Here is a 24,278-nt window from a genome sequence, read left to right on the forward strand (position 1 = left end):
TCTAACGTTAGGCTATAGAGTAATTATGAAAGTCATTACATGGGGGAGGGGTGTCTATTTACTAAGCCTTGGAGAAAGATAAAGTGGAGAGAGATAAAGTACCAACTAATCAGCTCCTACCCATCCTTTTTTCCATGCAGCCTGTGACATGACATTAGGAGCTGATTGGTTGGTACTTTATATCTCTCCAATAGATCCCAATGTCACAAACAGTGTGTGAGGATCTAGGAGTGAACATTTCACGTCTTGCTAAAACACAATCTTAAACAATGTTTCCATCACAGGGACCACATTATGGGCTTTTCAGGTGCAGCAGTGATATCAGATCCAGTGGATCGTTTTTTTTCCCGTCACCACATGTGTCTAAAGGCCAGATGTATCAAGCTTCAAAAAGTGATAAAGTGGAGAGTGATAAACCACCAGCCAATCAGCTCCTGCCTGTTATGCTACAGGCTGGGTTTGAAAAATGACAGATGGGAGCTGATTGGCTGGCTGTTTATCACTCTCCAATTTATCCCTTTTTGAAGCTTCTGGCCCTAAGTCACACCACACATGCATCCCAAGATTGTATATACCAAGCAGCAGCAAAAGTGTGAGGTGGTGATTGGTAGGTAACAGGGGGATGGTTTTTAAGAGTGTCTCATGTTGTGGGTGTGTCATGGAAGGCGATTGCATACATAGAGGCCGATTTGCATACCTAGGTCATATTTAGATGAATGAATAAAATGCTCCTGACAAAGGACTGGTGCTGGTCTACAGACAATGGAAGAGGGGGAGGCTTACTCCTTGCACGTTCGGACACATTGATCGATAGTAGGAAATTTAGTAGCCGCTCTAGAGTAAAGCTGTAAATGCTGCAAAAGGCACAAACACGGCAATAGCAAAAGACACAGCAGCACCCAACCCTGCACCCAATTTGGGATCAGTCCTGATGTGTGAGATACAGAGGCAGAACTTGTGGGTGCTGGGTCCATGTACAAAAACATAATTTGGGCCCCCTTCCTCCACCCCAACCCAAGTTCACAATATAGAACAGAGCAGTGGGTGACAGGGAAAGGCCAAGGGTGATAGGGAAAGGCATGCAGAGGAAGTGGGTGACAAGGAAAACAATGGGTTACAGGAAGAGGGTGACGGGGCTTATTGACCAGAATACCTGATAGAGAAAGAGGGAAAATATTCTATACACTATCACAAATACTGCCATATTCACAAATAATGATGACTAATGGTTCTGTTTATTAACCCTTCTGAAATGAAACACTGCAGGTCACCACTGATACTCAGCTACTGAACAACATTAACCAGCATTAGATATTATCCTGCTGCTATGGATTGGCTGATGACTTCTATTGAAATCCACCACAATACTACAACTATACACAGGCTGCAGCTCTCACAATAACCTGTCAAATATCACAATACAGTACATGACTTCAGGTAGGGCTACAAAACAATCTCCTAAAACGGGGTTAAAATCTTACCTGAACAAACTGTTTGTTTTTTTACAATGTTGGGAGGAGATTATTCTATTGAAGATGGGATGTTGCTATGGGAAACCAGTCAGATTCTATTATCTAGAAGGTGCTAAATAAATAAGAAGGACTCATGGGAGGGTTGTGTCCTTGTCCCAGAACCACTGTCACCACGCTGGGGGTGTTGGAGATCCAGACTGCCCCAGAGACTTGCCTGACTGCGAAGCCGGCTCCTTCCCTGTTACAATGCAGCACCCGACTCCTGTGACTGACTAGAAGCAGGCATGTTTGTGTCACTCCGTGGCAGATGACACCTGGGTGAGGCCTGCATCCCCCACATACATTCCCTCTTGTGATGCCACTGATATAACTTTTAACTTACTCTTTATGTGTTCCAATCTGCACCCATCCATTAAAAGCAGGAACAGCAGGCAGGAAAATGGATACTTCTTTTCCATTCTCTTGTAAATAGAGGGTTCAAACTGCAGAAAGATTTGGAAATAAAACAGTGTAAGAAACTGTGAACAAGCTTGTGATAATTAACAAAATAAGGAATATGGCACGTTGGAAGTGATATAGCATCAGGTTGATGCAGTCCTACATCGTCTACATACAGTGTGGATGGAGTCACTGTACAGCACAGCCAAAACACATGGGAATTCAGTTGATCATTTCAGTTAGTATTAATTTGTATCTTCAGTCCGTCACTGGCTCCTTGTGGGTTCTTAGATGGCCTTCTTATATAGCAGAGATGGACTGGGGCTCTTAATCAGCCCTGGAATTTTGGCATGCCCTTGTGTCTCTGTATGTGGGCGACCAAGGAGAGAACCGGAGGATGTGCTGCATGGCCAGGCCAGGTTGCTCTGCGTGGCCAGACCAGCCCATCCAGCCATTGGGCTTTCTGATATTTGCTAGAAGGGCCGGTTGGGCAGTCTGGCCCTGTTATATTGTATGCTGTGGGAAACTCAGGTTTCTTGCAAAAGATTTAATCTATTTGTTGGCTTTTTTTGCAGAGAAAAGTGAGAATATCAGATCAAAAGCAGATGAATACCATCGTACTCCTTATCATAGATAAGAGTTTTCTGCACAAGGATACAGTAGATTTTCATTTCATTTTCATTTTTGTAGCCGGCGAGAACTAATACCATGTCTAAATGTGCATATATGTAGTGTAAATTGTATAAGGTGCTACCGATTGGTTCAAATGTACTTCAAAGTCACATAAAGAAGAAGAATAGGGAACCAGTTTTCTTGAGCGCACTCTTCCTTCCAAAGAATAATTTTAGTTAAAAAACATTAATGTTAAAAAATATTTTAGATTACACATATACTGTAGGAGGTAAATTTGGTTCACGCGGAAAGCTGCGAAATTCACAATTTTGCATGTGCTATAAATGCCGCCTGCATGAACGCCCGCCGCACACACCGCAAATGTTTCCGCATGCATACGAATGGATGGTTTGCATAAACAGCCATTCGCAGCGTGTGTGCGGGGAGGAAATCATGTCATGTCCCTTGCCTTGGTAATTTAATTGAATGGAGACAAAGTTAAGATCATTCACATTGTAATGTAAACCCTAAGGTTTTAAGCCTGAATGGGAATTGCCTCTTCATTGTTTCTGATTGGTTAGTGGAGTAATCAGTGACTTGATTAGTCCCCCCTGCACATTTCTTTTATAATTCTGGGGAATCAGATATGGCCACACCTTCCCCGTGTTGGTGCCCAGTGCTTTCAGCTGAACAGGTCCCAGGAAGCTCACTCTGGACTGGTTTTGCATTTTCGAACATTATCAATTATCAAGGAGCCTTTGCAATATCATTTTAACAAGGGGTCTGATTCAGAGTTGTAGGCGCCGCTAGTGTAAAACGTAGTGGAGCGCGATATTTTTACTACTGTAATTGCGTCTAAGTCGTTCTGCAAATTGCATGTTTACTGAATACTCGGCAGTGCGAATCACTTGCTTGGGCTTGCTATTAGGGACTCCATGACTGGTTAGGCTGTGTAGTTTTAAGGCTAAAGTCCATACACGGTAAGATTTTTTAAACTATATTGCCATTTTCGACCAATCGGAATTACCTATCATCTAAAAACTTGCTGTGTGTGCTTGATCACAATCCATTGCGGGTGCCCGCAGGTCATTCACCAAACTCGCTGATTCCTTTAGCAGGCGGAAAGATGAACAACCCGTCATGCTGGATGTGTAGACATGATGAATGATGTGCACATGTTACATCTGCCCCACCTGCAGTGCACATGGTTTTGTCCATTTGCAAACAAAATGTGCTACAGTATGTGGGTCAACCTGAATCACCCCAAAAGTTCTGTCTTTATGTGAGCAGAGATTGATAGTGGTGGGAGCCTTCAGTACTGATGAACACTGTAGCTGCTATTGTGTAGTATCCTGAAAGGAATATCAGCCTATTTTTAAGCATTTTAAATCAAGCAAATGTAATAACAATTTAGCACACTAATAATGATGTACGATTTGTGCTCCAATTTATATGCTAGGTCTGAATCAATCTATTGGCACGCTACTCATGTCCTTAAATAGACTGCTGTCTTTAATCCATTACATCAGTTGGCTTGAGTATAACTTTAGTATATTTGGCTTAAATGCTTGAACTGTTTTCAAGAATGAATGATAATTCTTTTGATTGAAAGCTGGTGTCACGCTTAGGAATATTTGGAGCAAGAATGCAAATCCGTCCAGCACCAAACACGCCATTACTGATGAACGTGATTAGCAATGAAATGCGTAGGTCAGCTCTGGTCTACTGAACTCTAGACACCCCTTAGAGCCTTCATGTAGGCTGGAAGCTCTCACTATGAGAGTGCAACAGTGAACGTTGAAGTTGATTTAATTGTCAAAGATTTGTTGTGTATTCATGAGATAAGCCTTTCTATACCACTTGTTAATCCTATGTTTTTACTAATTTTTCAACACTATAAAAATCCCTGGACCATTTTTGGGGGTTATGTTTGTTGCTGGGCTATGATTGCAGACTATAGAGGCACTGGTGTATTTATAATGGGTGCAGTGTACACAATGCCGATTGACCCATGGGGTACAGTGTTGACCACACATTGTTAAGGTCCCCTAGTTCCCCTAGTGCCCAGTGTCAACAGCACTGCCGGCTAGATAGTAGGAAGCCTGGTAGAAGGAATCTGCACATGGGCCATAAACTGATTGAGAAGAGAATATATTATTAATATTTCAGAAAGTTCATCAGTAAAGTATGTTTAATACTTTACAGTAGATGGGATCCATTACCACTTTGTACATAGTAGTCTATGGGTCTATCTTTTTTCAGAAATGAATGCAAATGAATTTGCACATGATGACTGCTAATTTATGTTAATCCTACAGCCAATGGAATTCGTACAGTCACCCTCCAGGTGCATGTCTAATCTGCCACTTTGAATAAAACATTGCACTATTGGTTGCACATCTGTTGCACCATCAAACATTATAGCAGCCCCTTTGTTGCTCAGAGAGTCAAAACATAGCCACTGAGGTCAATGCAACAACATATTTAGGTACAGCTAGCCACTCCTCTGTTGCCACCACCCTGTTACCACCACCACCCAGAAATGCCAGCTGATATACCAGTTCTCAGCATCCATAATAACACTGTGTTCCCAGATAGATCAACGGGACGCTTGTGAAGTGCAATTCAAAACACAATACATAAACATTAGACAAATGTAAAAACATTGGCATAGTGTTCACCTCTGAATGTGACTACATGTGACACTTGTCTATGTCACTGCGTATGACCCTCTTATTAACACGTGAGATTTTTACATATCTCTCTACTTTAAGAATGACATCCACTACCTCGCCATAAACAACATTCACAAACCACCTGCAACTATACCTATGTCTCTCTACTGCTTCTATTAGCTGGTGACATTTCACTTAATCCAGGCCCCAGCTGCTTGCCCCGCTCGCAGGCACCTAACTCTCAGGAACATAGTAATCCAGCTAACCTCATAAACATCAAATGCCTCCCTTCACCCTCCAAATCACTAAAATGTGCCTTGTGGAATGCACGCTCTGTTGGCAACAAATTAACATCCATCCACGGCCTCTTCATTTCAAACAACTTCAACCTGCTGGCTATAACAAAAACATGGCTCTCACAATAAGACACAGCCTCCCCTGCAGTCCTGCCACACAGTGGTCTCCACTTCACACACACCTCCAGGCCTGGTGACAGCAGAGGAGGTGTGGTTGAAATATTACTATACCAATCCTTCACATACACAGTTCTTCCACAGGTTCCATCACTCACATTCACATCATTTGAAGTACATTCCATCAGAACTTACACTCAGTGGCGTAACTATGGGGCCGCAGCCCCCGCGGTGGCTTGAAGGAGCCAGCGCCGATGGGGGTCTGTGGGGCGCTTATCACCTGCATGCTGTCCTCTAGTACTTAGAACTCAAGAACACTGAAATCCCTTAATCCACAGAAATATTAATGATATTCATTTTCAAGTACTCTGCTCCTCTCCGCAACAACAGCTTGCTCCTATTTCTGCATTCACTACTCCTGAGATGGTGGTATCACACTTAAACCTAACTCTCAAAACAGCCCTGGATGAAGTGGCTCCAGTTACCCACCACACTCGACGTAGGCCTAGACGCCAACCGTGGCACTCTAAATTAACAAGACACCTACAAAATCTCTCACGCAAAGTTGAGCGTAAATGGTATAAATCTCACAGTCCAATGGATTTCTTTACATATAAAACTATCTACCAGTCCTATAGTTATGCTCTGGAGACTGCCAAACAAATATATTTCCAAACTCTCATTTCTGCTCAAGCTTCTAACCCAAAACGTCTTTTTAATACATTTAAATTCCTTCTCAACCCTCCCTCACCCAAGCCACCGGGCACTATCCATGCACAAGATCTTGCTTCCTACTTCAGGGATAAGATTGACAAGATCAGAGATGAATTGGTATGCTCCAACTCAGTTGGTGATCTGCTCAATTCCATACCTGAGCCCTCTGACGCATTTACTTAATTTGATCCCACGAATGAAGAAGTATCTGCACTTTATCCATTCCCAATACTCCACAGAGACAGCACTGACTAAAGTTGCGAATGATCTGGTCAATGCTAAGCCTAAAGGCCACTATTCACTACTAATTCTTCTAGACCTCTCTGCTGCTTTTGACACTGTTGACCACATACTTCTCAAATAAACACTACAATCCCTAGGTCTTATAGACACAGCCCTCCCTTGGTTCTCATCCTACCTATCTAACCGCTCCTTTAGTGCTTGTTTTTCTGATTCTACCTCCTCATCGCTATCGCTGTCAGATGGAGTACCTCAGGGTTCAGTTTTAGGTCCTCTGCTTTTCTCAATCTATACCTCATCTCTTGGCAAACTAATCAGCTCTTTTGGATTTCACTATCATCTGTATGCAGATGATACTCAGCTCTACCTATCCTCCCTGGACCTTTCCCCATCTGTATTGAGCCGTGTCTCTGAATGCCTTTCTGCTGTTCCTGGATGTCATTTCTCTACCTCAAACTTAATACTTAAAAAACAGAATTATATTTCCACCAATAAATAGTAGTTACCAACCAGGGGCGAAATGTAATAGGGTGCGATTTTTGGACGAGTTCCAAACTCGCCAGAAATCGCACCTTTAAAAATCGCGTTCTTTGACGCTAAATCGCATATGTAATGAGATGCGAATTAGCGGCAAAAAATGCGATTTGCCGTGATTTCGGTCGATTTTTAGTCCTGAAAATGTGCGCATTTTCAGTCCTGAAAATGTGCGCATTTTCATATATGCGATTTTGGTTTAAAAAAAAAAAAAAAAAACGGCGTGCGGTCCCCCCCTAAGCATAACCAGCCCCGGGCTCAAAAAGCTGGTGCTGGTATCATAAAATCAAAGGAACAATCAAGTTGGGGTTCACTGGATTTTATAAAACCAGCACCAGGCTCAAGGTCCGGCGCTGGTTCTCAAAATACGGGGGACAAAATGACTAGGGGTCCCCCGTATTTTAAGAACCAGCACCGGACACAACCAGCCAGCAGGGTAATGCCACAGCCGGGGGAAACTTATTATATAAGCTCCCGCGGCCAAAGCATTAACCCCCTGGCTGGTCAGCATGGGCAGGGGTCCTGGGGAAGTGGGGATCCCCCCAAATGAAGGGGTCCCCCCCCTCCAGGACTTACCAGCCCATGCTGATAGTCCGGGGCTGTCCCCAAAGCCCCTGGGCGGTGGGAATCGGGCTGATGGCTTGTGTAAAAAAAAGAATAAAAACTATTGTTTTGTACTGGCGAACTATAAGTCCCAGCAAGCCTACCCCGCATGCTGGGACTTGGAGAACCACAAGTCCCAGCATGCGGGGCATTAAAGTGCCCGCTGGCACTTGTAGTTCTGCAGTACAAAAAATAGTTAACAAAAAAACACTGACACACTGTAAAATAAAAGTTTAATACACACAAAACACACACACACTGATACTTACCTACCTTGAGCCCGTAGGTCGGTCCCTGGATCCTGGGTCCGGGCTCCGGGGCTCCAGGGCAGAGAAAGTCGGCTCCTGATTGGCCAGAAATCATTCTAACTAGAGACGCCGAGGAAGTAACATCTCTGCTCTAGATGCACAGAGATGTTTTTTCCTCGGCGTCTGTATTCAGAATGATTTCTGGCCAATCAGGAGCCGACTTTCTCGGCTCCTGATTGGCCAGAAATCATTCTGACTAGAGACGCCAAGGAGGAAACATCTCTGCGCCTGTCAAAGTCCTGCGAGCCGGGTACCAGATGGGAGCAGCGCTGTCACCGGAGAGGATGCCGAGGTCGTCGCCGGGGACCAGGTGAGTAGGATTTGCTTCCTTAGGTACCCCTGGGGACTACCTCGGATCCCGGACCCCGGATTCTGCAGCCCAGGAGCCCCGGAACCCCAGGACCAGCCCCGGAACCAGGACCAAGGCCCCGGAACCGGACTCTTCTGCCCTGGAGCCCCGGAGCCCGGACCCAGGATCCAGGGACCGACCTACGGGCTCAAGGTAGGTAAGTATCAGTGTGTGTGTGTTTTGTGTATATTAAACTTTTATTTTACAGTGTGTCAATGTGTTTTTGTTAACTATTTTTTGTACTGCAGAACTACAAGTGCCAGCGGGCCCTTTAATGCCCCGCATGCTGGGACTTGTGGTTCTCCAAGTCCCAGCATGCAGGGTAGGCTTGCTGGGACTCATAGTTCGCCAGTACAAAACAATAGTTTTTATTCTTTTTTTTACACAAGCCATCAGTCCGATGCCCACCGCCCAGGGGCATCGGGGACAGCCCCGGACTATCAGCATGGGCTGGTAAGTCCTGGAGGGGGGGGACCCCTTCATTTGGGGGGTCCCCACTTCCCCAGGACCCCTGCCCATGCTGACCAGCCAGGGGGTTAATGCTTTGGCCGCGGGAGCTTATATAATAAGTTTCCCCCGGCTGTGGCATTACCCTGCTGGCTGGTTGTGTCCGGTGCTGGTTCTTAAAATACGGGGGACCCCTAGTCATTTTGTCCCCCGTATTTTGGGAACCAGCGCCGGACCTTGAGCCTGGTGCTGGTTTTATAAAATCCAGGGAACCCCAACTTGATTGTTCCTTTGATTTTATGATACCAGCACCGGCTTTTTGAGCCCGGGGCTGGTTATGCTTAGGGGGGGGACCGCACGCCGTTTTTTTTATTTAATTTTTGTTTTAACTATTTTCTGTGCATGTTTCTGTAAAAATTGCCAGCAAGAAGCTGGTCTATTTTTTTTTGCGCTTTTCGGTAAGGTCCCATATGAACTTTAGACTATTACATATGCGAGTTCTATAGTTTCCTATGGGAAAACATCTGGATGGGATTTTCAGTGTGACTGAAAATCGCATCTTTTAAATGTGCGAATTCACGGGGAAAAATGCGCTTTTTCCCGCGAATCGCACCCTATTACATGTGGGATTTTTAGAAAAATTGCGATTTTGCCCGTTTTGGACCAAATATCGCAAAAGTCTAAAAATCCCACCCTTTTACATATCGCCCCAGATATCCCTATTGCTGTTGAGAATATGACAATCACTCCTACCTCTCAAGCTTGCTGCCTAGGTGTTATCCTTGACTCTGAACTTTCCTTTGTACCCCACATTCAATCTGTCTCAAAATCATGCCACGTGCACTTAAAAAACATATTCAAAATTCGCCCTTACAAGACACTGCAAAAACTCTAATCCATGCTCTCATCATCTCAATTGATTATTGCAATAGTCTCCTTATTGGCCTTCCCCAATACAGACTCTCACCACTACAGTCCATCATGAATGCAGCTGCGAGGCTAATCTTCCTAGCAAGACGTTCATCATCTGCAAAGCTGGCTGGCAACTTTTAGCCTAGGGGGCAAGTCCAGAGCACTGGCCCATACCCCCCATCTCTCCGGAAGACTGAATGCTTGTGAAAAATTAGGCGTTTGGCCTATCATAAGGGGACGTGGCCTGTACCTTGATTGTATTGTGTACCTGCAGATTGCACATTGTGATGCTAATTACACATTATGCCGCACACCTTGATGCCCATTGCACCCCATACTGTGATGGCAATTACCCAATGCTCCCCACACCGTAATGCCCATTACGCCCTCTCACTGCATGTCCTTAGTGCAGGGGGCTGGCGGCCATTTTCCTGTAGCCGCGGCCGTGTTCTGGAAGGGCTGCCTGGAGGAGGTGGATGGTGATCCAGCGCGGCCCGCAGCCAGTGACTGGCTAAGTGGCCCAGGGGGCACATGGCACCCTGCCCAGCCCGCCCCTGTCTGTCAGTCACTTCATTGGTTAAGTGTATTCTACCGTATTCAATACAAAATTATTTTACTTACACACAAAGTCATAAACCAAACTACACCATCATTACTCACCCTATTCAATGCCGTAGGGGCTCGCTGCCCCGTACGGCTATTTTTAACTCCCATGGCAAACACCGCAGGGAGCCGGGGGATGGCGGCAGGCAGGGAGTTGGAAGCTACCTGCCTGTGCCGGAATGTGTGTGGGGGAAGGAGGGCTCCCAGGGACACAGGTGACACAAATGGTCATTAGCACATAGAACCTGTTAATTTATTTGAATCCCACCACTGGGCGGAGGCGAGGTGATGCCGGGCATGGCGGTCCTTCCTACTCACTCCTCCTAGTGCCACTGTAGGTAGTGTCACTACTGACTGCCTCACTAATACCGCCGCTGTGCTGCTCCTCCTGCCAGCCAGGTGTCTCACAGCCAGTCACATAGCAGCTGCCGGGCCCCACACACAGTCCACAGTATGTTATCATACGCCCTATTGCCTCCAAGCTGTATACAACATGGACCGGGACCCAGCTTGCCAGACCCTCCTCTGCACGCATCCCATGCGGCGTAAACAGTCTGCGCCGAGCAGAATGATACTAGAGATGTAGTGGCATGTCTACTAAGCGCCCATTTTGTTGGAGACAGTCACACCATTAACAGTAGGGTTAATGCCATTAGTGCCGGCGTGCGAAACAGGAAAGGCTATGTGTTTGTTGGCTCTCTAGTGGCTGCTCGGTGACAACGGTGCGAGCCCGGAACAGTTCTGAGCAGTAAGGGGCAACTTCGCAACTTCTGTGTGAGTGCCGGTGGGCGTGTGGCCATGGCTGTGCTCCTGGAGACCACGTTAAGAGACATTGTCATAGATCTGTATACAGAGGAGAGACTCGGTAGGTAACTAACCATGTGCTGTTTTAACTTTTTATATTCTTTTTTTTTTTGAGGGGGGGTATGTGCTTTATTGTGTGTGTGTGTGTGTGTGTGTGGGGGGGCTATGTGCATTATTATCAGGGTGGGGGATTTACCTATCAGATGTCACACACCTGCGATTTTGGGCCAATTTCGCCCGATTATCCGTCCAAAGTGCCGAAATCGGATGAAATTGACCCAAAATCGCATAGTGTATAGCCACTCCTCTCTGGTCAGGTGGCTGCACCCCTTCAAAAAGACCACGCCCCTTGGTGGGCACCTGTGAGTGCATTTCCCTTGTGGGCCCCTCATGCCCCAGTCAGACACTGGTGTGGAGGACCTATATGCTATATTATATGTGGAGGGGCTATATGCTGTATAATTATCTGTGGGGGGGACCTACTGTATGTTCTGTATTATATGTGGTGGGGATATATGTGCTGTATAATTATCTGTGGGGGGGGGGCATCTGTGCTGTATTATATGGGTGAGGAGGACCTATATGCTATATTATATGTGGAGGAGCTATGTGCTATATAATTATCTGTGGGGTGGACCTATGTGCTGTATTATGTGTGGTGCGGATATATGTGCTGTATAATTATATGTGGGGGATCTATGTGCTGTATTATATGTGGTGGGGATATATGTGCTGTATAATTATCTGTGGGGGGGGACATATGTGCTGTATTATATGGGTGAGGCGGACCTATATGTCATATTATATGTGGAGGGGATATGTGCTGTATAAATACCTGTAGGGGACCTATGTGCTATATTATATGTGGTGGGGATATACAGCATGTGCTGTATAATTATCTTTGGGGGGGGACATATGTGCTGTATTATATGGGTGAGGCGGACCTATATGTCGTATTATATGTGGAGGGGATATGTGCTGTATAAATATCTGTAGGGGACCAATGGGCTGTATTATATATGTGGCGGGGACATATGTGCTGTTATGCTGTATATACGTGTAATGGGCATAACGGTGTGTGCCACCAGGTGGGCCTGTGTGGCCACAGAAGATGGGCCTGTGTGGTAAAAATGCCAGGGCCGATTTTTGGTCCCAGTCTGACCCTGTGCATATGTAATGAGCGGGACCAGTGCAGAGAATATTTAATGAGTGGCTCCCCACCCCCTGCTGGCCAATGTGAAAAAAATTAAAACAATTAAAAATGTAATATATATATATATATATATATTCATGTGCTGCAAGCACATGAATAAAAATAGCATGCCCCTTCACAGAATAAAATTACTGTGTTTTTTACATTAAAAAAAAACCTTTATATTAAAAGATCACATTCTAGATCACCTTTAAAAGATGTTGAATGCAAAACGGTGAATCATGGCGAAAATCATGCTGAAAGCAGTTCTCCATTCTAGCATTGAATAGACTCTCTGCGAATCCCAGTGAAAACCCTATTGAAATACACCAGAGAATTGCAGCGAGCTTGAAACAGCGAACTGGCCGGCATTCAATGTTCGCTTTTGGAGAACAGTGAACATTGAATAGCGTGAATCAGATTTTCAGTGAAAGAGATTCACAGCAAGGAGTGAAAACAGCCCGATTCCCCCCCCCCCCCCTCCCAAAAAAAAAAAAACAGTGAATCGGGAGCATTGAAAGCTGCCCTATGTTTAATAGGCCCATATCTTTCAACTGCTATTGGTTGGTCTATTTAATTCAGCACTTCCTCTAAATGACTGCATCTTTGGTCAGCTAACACAACAATTGGTTATTAATACAACAGGCAGAAATTATTAAATTGGTATTTAATTTTTATTATACACTATCATGCATTGTTAAGGAAAATAATTAGCCCGAAGTTATTTTTAGAGTTTTGGTCATGATATTGCTCTGTTGGAGTCAATACTGTACATCTAGTGCAGTGGTTCCCAAACTGTGTGCCGTGGCTCCCTGGGGTGCCTCGGGACACATGCAGGGGAGCCCTGGGTTGGTGGTCCAGGACCAATTCAAATTATTAATGGTTCATTATTTATGAGCAAAACCAGTGCTGGTGGTTGCCAATCATAAAATGTGTACAAACAAAAGCAAATCCTGTCCTTTACCACATAACTGACCTTAAGAATCGCATATAAACCCAGTCTAATAACTTTATTTTTGGCTTAGGGGAGCCGTGATTCTCTAAAAGATACTCTAGGGTCCCGTGATTCAAAAAAGATTGGGAACCCCTGATCTAGTGTTTCAAGTCTGCTTAAAACTCCTAGTAAAACTGACTACTGCACTGTATGTGTCACAACTTAACAGAAGAGGAAATGCAGTGAAATGTTAACGCAACATACTGAACTAAATACATTATTCAGGTACTTGTTGTAAGGGTTCTGGGAGTGTCCCCGCCAAACCTAACTCCGTTGCGTCTCACTGGAGTCGACGGACGTGTGCAGGGCTAGGCTTCGCCTGTACCCGTCCCGGCTGTAAGGGCGAATTAGGTCCGCCCAGACTCCGTTACAGGCAGGTCTTATGTACAGAAAACACGTCCGCCGAGGCCAGGAGAGAGCAAGTGGACAAGCTAACTAATTCCCACAAGAAACGGGGAACTCCCAGAAACCCCAGGGGAGCAACAATGCTCAGGAGATGACAGTATAAAAATGAATGCATCGGAACCTATAGTGCCAATACAGGGTGTAGGTGTAACAATACACTGAGGTATAATAAGCAACTGAAACAATGCCAAACAAAGATCTGGTGGGTAATCCCCAACTATGCAGGGAAGTAGGGACAGCACAGCATAGACTGGCAGGACAACCCAGAACGGGTACACTGGATCGCAGGGATGACACTCTGGATACACGGCACGCCAAACAGGCTGGACAGGTGAGGGTTAACCACCAGGAACACTCTGGATACAAGAGGCTATGACAGACCAGCAGAAAAACAGCAAGACTGGAGTTCAAGAAGCTATGACAGATCGGCAGGAACACAGCAAGCCTGGAGTCCAGATTGAAACATAAGGCTAACAAGACAGTATGGAACTGAACAGTATAACTGGCAAGGGAGTGAGTGACCAGAGGGTTTATATAGTGAGCACAAGGAAGTGATAAGCACACATTACCTGCAGGTGAGCTCTGCAAGCTACTGTAGCAGCCTAATTAAGACACACCTGAGTCCTAATGACACACTACTGAGAGTGAGCTGCAATGGCCCAGGCTGACCACTGGAGGCCACCAGCGAGTAAACACAGACACACAGGCTGGAATAAACCCATGGAGCAGAATACAGGGAAAACAGACAAACTACACACAGAAAATGTGAATAGCACATTACACCGATCCGCTGGAGGCGGATCATAACAGAATCCCCCCCTAAGTGATAAAATGTCTGGAGGGGCAGATTTATTAAGCTCGGTGAAGTGATAAAATGTCTGGTTTTTATCACCGGCCAATCAGCTCCTATCTGTGAAGTTACAGGCTTGGGTTGAAAAATGACAGGTAGGAGCTGATTGGCCGGTGATAAAAACCAGACATTTTATCACTTCACCAAGCTTAATAAATCTGCCCCTCAGTGTGGGCTCTCCCCGGAGACTCTTCCAGCACTGCCGATTCCTTCTCACTGACAGGAGCTAAGTGCTGCAAGTTGCATGCAGAGGAGTCTGCATTTTCGTGTCACCTCTTGGAAGGTTAACACCTGGGAATTGCCGCATCCCCAGCAACATATGTTCTGTATACAGGTGTCTGCCCAACATTGTATCGGGCATATTATCTCACTGTTTTAGGCACCTTTTGAAGAAGTGGTGCCTCTTCCATAATATTTTGTTCCTATGGAGGACGTGGAATTGGACATTTTCAGAAACTAGAGCGTTTATTCAAATAAGTAAAAAAAATGCTTCAAATTGTACAATTAAATGTTTTGGTTTCTATTATGTATCTGTTTTAAGCATTGCCAACTCCTTGATACATTGAAATATTTGAAACATAGGATTTGACGGCAGACAAGAACTATTTGGCCCATCCAGTTTACCCGTGTTCCTGCACCCTTCACTGCAACTTATTTATTTATTCACTTGGCAGTGACTGACAGTGTACTTTTATATCCACCATGTTCCTGCAGAATGTTCACAGGCATAATACACATACAGATGAATCCGACCTTAGTGTTGCTGGCGGATTGCCAGCAGCATGCTGCTGGCGATCCGCCAGCAACACGGTGCTCCAACTGACTGAGACGTGGGGGACGCACGCGCGTCTCAGTATCCGGGCGGCGGGGCGGCCGCAATACTGTCCGCCTCCCGCTCGAGGGGGCTGGGGGGGACCCGAGGGCACTGCGGGGGGGTGCGGTCGCCCGGTGTGGGCACCGGGCGACCAAGGGCAGCACCGTCAGCATACGGGCAGCATACAGATGGCGCGGGGCAGGGGATGGCCATCGCCATCCCCTGCAAAGATGAATACCGCTACATCTGTACACTAGCATAGCAAATTTGTGCTGTGAGTAGGGCTTCCAAACCCAAAGTCATTTTGATTTTACCGCATACTAGGCTACCCACCCGGGACATCCGGGAGGCTCCTGAAAATCGTGTAGCCCTCCCAGTCCCCCAAAAAGGTGGGCAAGTACCCTGCTTCCTCCCCAGACTCCCACATCAGCCTCAGCCACAAAAACAAATTTAGGCATTTGCAGCTCTTCAGGGAGGCAAAAATTCTGCAAATCACATAATTTTGGGTCATTCCAGCTTTGATGACATCAGCCCCTGTCCCTGCTCCCTAAACTGCACTTCAGCATTTCCTCTCAAGGCATCTCCTGGAAAGGAGCACAAAAACATAGGCAAGTATGGATTACCATGATCCACTCTCGGGTTCCTAGGATTAGTCCAAGGATTGTGTGTTAAAGGAAAAGGTGGAATTAAACCAATGTGAATTAGTAATGGACTGGTGTAATGTTTGTATTGGTCTGCTTGTTCAGTCAATTCTGCAAACCTGCAGCTGTACTGGTCAGTTCAACTCGGCAGTAGCCAAAGTTTGGAAGTAGGTTTAACACCTGTGTCACACAAGTAAACGGACTGCCCACTTTACTTTAACATTTTTTTTTATCCTATCAAAGAACATCAAAGGGACTTTGGGAGTGGCATGTGATGTCATTACATCATGTGGTAATGCATCTCTGGGGATATATTGGACAGCCAGGATATCTTTATGGGGCCCATTGGGCATCTCTTGGGATGTATTGGACAGCCAGGATATCTTTATGGGGCCCATTGGGACCTGCTGTGCCCTAGGCAGGCACCTAGGAAAATCCACCTCTTGGCCTAATTCAGACCTGATCGCAGGGCTGCTAAATTTTGGATCTCAGCGATCAGGTATACACTGCCCCTCCAGAGTGAAATCCTGCGATCAGTGATCCAGAGTGCAAGCCTGCAAATTACCACAGGCCTGCAATTAGCTGCAAATCCATTCGCAAGCCGCTCACTGTGAACACTCTCAGAAAATGGGCGGTTACCACTCCCAAACGTCATATTATATATATATATATATATATATATATATATATATACACACACACAAAATATGGCAACTTCCTTACATACATCTGTGCTTTACAATTCTATTAGTAAAAAAATATTTAAAAGTTTATACAAAAGAATCTCCAAAAACATGTCCTAAAATAAATCCTTTTTAATACTGTAGTTCCAAATTAAATGAGTTATCTATACAGCTTAAGTAATGGGATGAGACAGATCAAAAGGCTTATACTTTCCAACAATCTGACCCCTTCTGTTACATCTCTTCACAACATTACCTATTGCCAGAATCCATATGGGTTGGGAATTTTTCAGGAATATTTAACAAAGCAATGAAGTCTCCATTTCTAATGGTGCCCATATGGTGCGAAGTATGGGTGTGAAGCGATGCGCACATTGCATCACACAGCACACAAAGTGTGTGTTGCTCATACTTTTTGAACTAGTTCACATCTAGCTCAAAACGTGCAATGTTTTAGCAAATTGTATACATTTTGAACTAGCACCCTTATTCAGATCTGATCACAGTACAAATTTGTTCTCAAAATGAGCAACACCATGTGCACTGCAGGTGGGGCAGATGTAACATGTGCACATCATTCATCATGTCTACACATCCAGCATGACGGGTTGTTCATCTTTCCGCCTGCTAAAGGAATCAGCGAGTTTGGTGAATGACCTGCGGGCACCCGCAATGGATTGTGATCAAGCACACACAGCAAGTTTTTGTATAGAGAGTTAGATTTGTGTGAGTTATTTTGTTTCTGTGCAGGATAATTACTGGCTGCAATATTTTTACACTGCAATTTAGTTTTTAGTTTCAACACAACCCACCCAAATTTAACTCTCTCTGCATATGTTCCATCTGCAACACAGGGCCGGTGCTAGGCACCAGAGCGCCCCAGGCAGGGAGGGGGGCGGGCGCCCCGGCGATCAACCACTTACTTGCTCCAGGGGGGCCGCCTGCCGGGTCCAGTGGTGCGGCGCCGTGACGTTCGGGGGGTGTCGCTTGCCGTGCGTAGCGGCGCTGGCCGCCGCGATTCTCCCCATAGAGGGGAGGGGGCTGTCCGGCGCCGTGATGTTCCAGGGGGGGAGGGCTGGCCGCGCGACTCTCCCCAGGAAAGCTAGGGGGGGTGTCCGTCACTGTGACGTTCCGGGGGGGAGCTTGGTGGGTGATGCGGGTCGCCGGGATGTGACGCGATGCTCCCCAGGAAGGGGGGAGTGGGCGGCTTGCTATATGATGCGGCGCGGGGGGGACCAGCTCCAAACTGCCACCCTCCAGCGGCCGGCGCCCTAGGCAAATGCCTAAGGCTGCCTAGTGGTGGCGCCGGCCCTGCTGCAACACCTGCAGTGCACATGATTTTGCCCATTTAGACAATCAATTTGTACTGCGATCAGGTCTGAATAAGGGCCTAGATATGATGCGATCTAGTTGAAAATGCACGGTGCGCATCACACTTTAAGTTTGATCTGTTTACATAAGCCATTTCTCTCTCTCTTACTCTTATTCTCTCTCTCTCTCTCTCTCTCTCTCTCTAACTTGCTGTGAACTGCATATGGTGGACAATTACCTACTGGAGCAATTCTATATTTCTCTGGTGTAGGGACAGCTGCGCATGGCCACAAGTCTCATAGTGCAGCGGAGCGTGCTGAAATCCAGGCAACCAAATTGGGCCCTGAATAATAAACGGGTCTGTTACTTAAAACATACGGACACTAGCATTTCCGCTTCTGTAACTTGCCTAAATTGGATCATGACTAGGGCCCTAAAACACCCATGCATGATTAAAGAAATACTAAATACTGATACCTGAAGACTAGAGTTGAGAACCCCTATCTATCTGGATATATGTATCTGTCTACCCTTGCAGCTATATCTATTGTAAACTATGGATGCACACGGCCATAAACAAGTGTACATACCCAGGTGTTGTCTGTTTTTTTAATTAAGTGCCATCAGGCCAATGCTGACCTATGACAATGTATTGTACATTCCCCATAGATTTTTCATATTATTATGTAACACATTAATACACAAGTATTTCTTCATTTAAGAAGGTACTGCTATTTTATTGTTGCCAGCTGCTGTTGCGCCAGTCATTCTGTAAGACATGCAGTGACATTGGCAGCTTGAAGTGTGGCTCCACCTATCAGGTCCCTCTGGCTCCCTCCTCCTCCCCCTCCTCTCTAGCGGTGCTAACAAACTATAATCTACCATGTATGCATTCCACAGTTTCTTCCTGTGCCTCCTGTGGATATATGTGTGATAGGCACTACTACTGTGGGTATTATGTGCGGCACTACTACTGTGGGCATTATGGTTGGCACTACTCTGGAGTTTATGTAAGAATGGTTGTTATAGGGAGAAGTTGTATCAGTGCGATTAATGTGCACTGATACTGTGTCTCCGACTCTAACCCATGTACTGTATAAAGGAGGAAAAATGTGCTATATGTGCCCCTGTCATTATTGGCACTGCTATCTACAAGACAGCATGCCGATATGCAGGGTCAATGTAGCACTGACTGTACCAAAACCTGCAGCTATTCATTTTGACAGCTAGGAATGACGTGGACCATAAGCCACAGCAGGGACTGGCCATCTGGCACTTCTGGCAAATGCCAGAGGGGTCGATGGCCAGGTTGGCTGATTTCTTGGAGGCTCCGCCTCCCCATGTGTGCACAGAGAGAGCTGCTGGACTCACGGTGGGTTCGGCGGCTTTGTCTGTGTGCCACTGAGGTGAGAGCGGGCATCACATGCCGCTATTCCCCTCTCTCCTGCAATCCGGGAGAGGTGACGCACGCATGCGTAGTGCATGTGTGCATGCGCATTCGCGTGCCCAGCGTGTGCACATGCACGACAAAGGTCACGCACGTGCACAAATGCCAGGGCTGTCACTGGTTGTTGCTGTCATTGATCTCTCATGAGCAGCGAGATCTCACTCCTGACCAGTTAGCCGGCTGGGTTAGAGACACAGCACATCAGCTCTAGACTGATGTGCTGTGGGTGTTTTGGCAGCGATCGCCAGAGAGGGAGTTTTCACTCCCCCACTTTGGTATTTGAGATTCTAATACATCTCAGTGCTTTGCCTCAGTAAAGAGTCACAGCATGACCGAGTAACAAGCATTTGGGGGCTATGCCACAAAAATTTCTTCCTTGCCGAGACCCAAATGTCAAACTCCCCAGTCCAAAGTCGGCCTCCAAATTGTGACCGCATACTGCATGATGTCATCTGGGAGACTGGGACAGAGAATGTCGGAAAAGGGCAAGAGGTGTTTGTAAACTATGCTGTATAAATGTGACATTAAGCCAACACAGATACAATGCCTATTGCACTGCTTTCCTTCATACAGCAGAAAGTATGTTCTGTGTGTGACTATCCTAGTCCAGCAGTGCCACCTAGCAGGCCAGAGGTAACTACAGTTATACAGTGCATTGTGTCTAGCCCAGAATTACATGCATTTGTCTTGTTTTGCTACTGAAAGTTCTTTATTAACAAATCAGTGATTAGCCAAAACAGTCTACAAGATCAATTAGGAATCAAGCTGCAAGAAAACAGCAAAACAATATTCTTTTAGCCAGCCACAAATACATGAATTCACATCTGAGATATCTGAAACAATGTTAGATACAGATGATTTCCCAAAATTCACCTTGTGTTTTTGCACCATATGGGACAAGATGCTTGGATTTTCCATTTTATTTGCTTCTTACCTGCATATAAAGTTGTTTATAGTATTGCAGGCAAAATAGATTAATAGTCTTGATGCAAAGAAATGGGTATAAAGGCGCAGAAGCAGTATAACAATATGTGGCAAAGGCATGGGTGCTGTTCGCTGGACTCTGTTTTTTTTTAACCTAGATTAGCTTCTGAGTCCCACAGTAGTACATGTAATACCACTGCCAGTAATCAGTGCACCCTTGCATTCTAGTCCTTTGCGGGATGCTTGGTGCAAATAATTTTCAAAGTCCACAAAGCGCCATTGGGGTTATTTGGTGCAATTTAAGTGTATGCGTACATTTATGTACAGTATGTAGAGCATAGGTAAAGAAATTTACTGCAAATATATCAATTATCTATCTATCTACAGTGCCTTTCAAAAGTATTCACCCCCCCCTTGGCATTTTTCTTGCTTTGTTGCCTCACAACCTGGAATGAAAATGGATTGTTTGAAGGTTTGCATCGTTTCATTCACAGAACATGCCTACAACTTTGAAGATGTTATTTATTTATTTTTTGATTGTGAAGCAACCAACAAATAGGCCAAAAAAAAAAAAAAAACAGAAAATGTCAGAGTGCATAAGTATTTACCCGCCTAAAGTCAGTACTTTGTAGAGCCACCTTTTGCAGCAATTACAGCTGCGAGTCATTTTGGATAAGTCTCTATGAGCTTGCCACATCTTGCTACTGGGATTTTTGCCCATTCCTCAAGGCAAAACTGCTCCAGCTCCTTTGTGTTGGATGGTTTCCTCTTATGAACAGCAATCTTCAAGTCTGACCACAGATTCTCAATTGGATTGAGAGCTGGGCTTTGACTAGGACATTCCAACACATTTAAATGTTTCCCCTTAAACCACTCGAGTGTTGCTTTAGCAGTATGCTTCGGTCATTGTCCTGCTGGAAGGTGAATCACCCATCCCAGTCTCAAATCACAGGCAGACTGAAACAGGTTTTGCTCAAGAATATCCCTGTATTTAGCACATCCATCTTTTCCTCAAGTCAAATCAGTTACCCAGTACCTGCTGCTTAAAAACATCCCCACAGCATGATGCTGTTACCACCATGTTTCACTGTGGGGATTGTATTTTTAGGGTGTTGGGATGTGTTAGGTTTACGCCAGACATAGCATTTTCCTTGGTGGCCGAAAAGTTAAAATTTAGTCTCATCTGACCAGAGCACCTTCCTCCATACATTTTGGGGAGTCACCCACATGCCTTTTGGCAAACTCAAAATGTGCCTTCTTATTTTTCTCTAAGTTATGGCTTTTTCTGGGCACTCTTCCATAAAGCCCAGCTCTATGGAGTGTACGACTTATTGTGGTCCCATGCACAGATACACTAGCCTCTGCTGTGGAACTCACTTCAGGGTTACCTTTGGTCTCTGTGCTGCCTCTCTGATTAATGTCCTCCTTGCCCGGTCTGTGAGTTTTGGTGGGTGGTCCTCTCTGGGCAGGTTTGTTGTGATACCATATTCTTTCCATTATGATGGATTTGATGGTGCTCCAGGGGATCATCCAAGATTTGGATATTTTTTTAATAACCCAACCCTAACTTCTCAACAACTTTGTCCCTGACTTTTTTGGAGAGCTCCTTGGTCTCCATGGTGTGATGCCTCTTGCTTAGTGGTGTTGCAGCCTCTGAGGCCTTTCAGAAAAGGTGTGTTTATACTGACAGATCATTAATTATGTGACTTCTGAAGATAATTGCTTGCACCAGAACTTTTGAGGGGCTTCATAGCACAGGGGGTAAATACATATGCATACGCCAATTTTCAGATTTTTATTTTTAAAGTAATTTCACTTCAATAACTTACACTATTTTGTGCATATCCATCACATAAAATTCAGATTAAAAAAAAAATTAATTACAGGTTGTAAACTTGTAATGTATCAAAATAGGTAAAAATCCAAGGTAGGTGAATATCTTTGCAAGGCACTCTATCTATCTATCTATCTATCTATCTACACTGGCATTGGAGGATAAGTACTTAAAGAGTATATCAGTTATATTATTGGGATCATTGTTATTTTGGGATGTAATTTCGGCATTGATTTTGCACAAAGAATCACCAGCAAATGAAAATTAATACATTCTAAGAATATTCAACTATTTAGATAAAAAATTAATAAGCTACCATCAGTTTATAAATGGCCGTCAATAAAGTAGATTATACACTGGATGCATATGGACTATTCTTCACCAGTTCATATTGTTATTCTATTCTCAGAAACTTTATTCTTGACATTAAGTTGTTAAAATCATCTTTATAGCTCTTATATGACTTTTTATGCACTCAATACAATCTTGTTTTATTTCCTAGTCTCTCAATTACTTCCTAATAAACTCAATCTGCGTTCAGTCTCAAAGTCCAGTCAGTGCAAATATTCCATGGACCCATCAGTCATATATATATATATATATATATATATTTTATTAAGCAATATACTTACTGTATGTTGCCATCCCTGCAATAATTGTAAATTCAAAATCTAATGACTTATCCTGCACAAACTTCTCTTTCAGGCTATCCATAAAACTGACTATGCGGTAGTATCTCAGTACATCAGCCTAATAACACAAACGATGCAGAGATTACATACATTTGCCAACGTAAACTATACAATCTGTATAAGGGAAATATTTATTGTATGCAGATGAGTATAATTTGCCTCCAAGTTATAGAACCTATATTAAGGTAACAGAAGGAGCTGGAGAGTATCAGATTTTATTTGGGAAAACGTAATATACAGTACAGTACAAGACTCCAAGCATGTCACTACAAAAGACTACAATGTATTTGCGGATCACTTTTATAACAGCCATGTGTTCCAGCTGCACGCAGCTTCCCAGAGCAAGCGTGTTCTACTGAACTGACATTTAAACCACCTTAGTACATTCCAGCAATCTTCCCAGTTCAGATTAATGGTCTAAATTATGAAACTAGCTGAAGATATTACTATAGCTGCATGTTCATTATCAGATATATACTGTAATATATATATATATATATATATATATATATATATATACATATCATAATAACATAGCACAGAAAACTCACCTTCATTGACAGTCTCAGTGTTTGGTACAAGTCTGTCCCAGTAGACTTGTAATTAATAACCCAGTGTCCCTTTTCAGTCTCTGTGGCACTGTGGTACAGTCCTGTACTTCAGAAGGGAGCGCTCCTTGGCTGTCCCTGGGGAAGTTAGATGCAAGCAGAATGAGTAGAGAGGGCAGAGCTTGTATCTGACTGACTGACTGATTGATTGCCAGAACAGGGGTACCTGCCTCCTCCTTCTCCTCCCTTTTCTCTCTCTCATATTATTTAGACAGGCTGTTCTATTTTCAAAGCATTTCGATGGTTTTCTTCAATCCTTCAACATAATAGTTCTATAACATGAAATGCAAAATCATCTACTGTAATGTTGAGAAGTAGATCTTTAACCTGCAGAACAGAATAGCTGGTAGAGTGCAGAGTCTATATTGTCCTGAGAGGCAGTGTGCTTTGCTTTCTCGCCCGCACTGGGAAGTGCAGCACTGCCTGGAGCGTCCTTGCACTGCAAAGTACTTCCAAAGGGGACTAAGTAAATACCGGACGCGGACAAGACCCCAGAACGCCGGACCAGACATCAAACTCCTGGGGGGTGTCCCGTCCGGGCGGTGTCTTGTCCCGGGGGTCCCTGTGATAGCTTTCTCCAGGGACATGGGGAAGGGGTGTCAGAGCAGCTCCGCCAGACGGGACACCCCCAATGCACACACCCCCCCCCCCCCACCAGCCCGGACACTACAAGCTCCAGAATTACAGATACTGATGAATAGAGCCTGTCTGGTCTGCCCTTTTGGGGGTTCTGTCCAGCCTGGTTTTTACCCATACCCC

At 44.8% G+C, this 24,278-nt stretch overlaps 1 protein-coding gene across 1 annotated transcript in view; it reads right to left on the reverse strand.

Moving 5' to 3' along the window:
• Positions 1-23,653, reverse strand: part of CHRDL1 (chordin like 1) — a 139,302-nt gene extending 115,649 nt beyond the window's left edge. The window contains exons 1-2 of the mRNA XM_083159376.1: positions 23,463-23,653; positions 1,855-1,954 (exon numbers count right to left, since the gene is read on the reverse strand). Coding sequence (XP_083015502.1) covers positions 1,855-1,954; positions 23,463-23,468 — 106 coding nt within the window. The 5' untranslated portion in view covers positions 23,469-23,653. The remainder of the gene's footprint in view (positions 1-1,854; positions 1,955-23,462) is intronic.
• Positions 23,654-24,278: the final 625 nt, after the last annotated feature.

The sequence above is a fragment of the Crinia signifera genome, chromosome 9 (genome assembly GCF_055691185.1).
Source record: "Crinia signifera chromosome 9, ASM5569118v1, whole genome shotgun sequence".
In the NCBI taxonomy this organism is placed as follows: domain Eukaryota; kingdom Metazoa; phylum Chordata; class Amphibia; order Anura; family Myobatrachidae; genus Crinia; species Crinia signifera.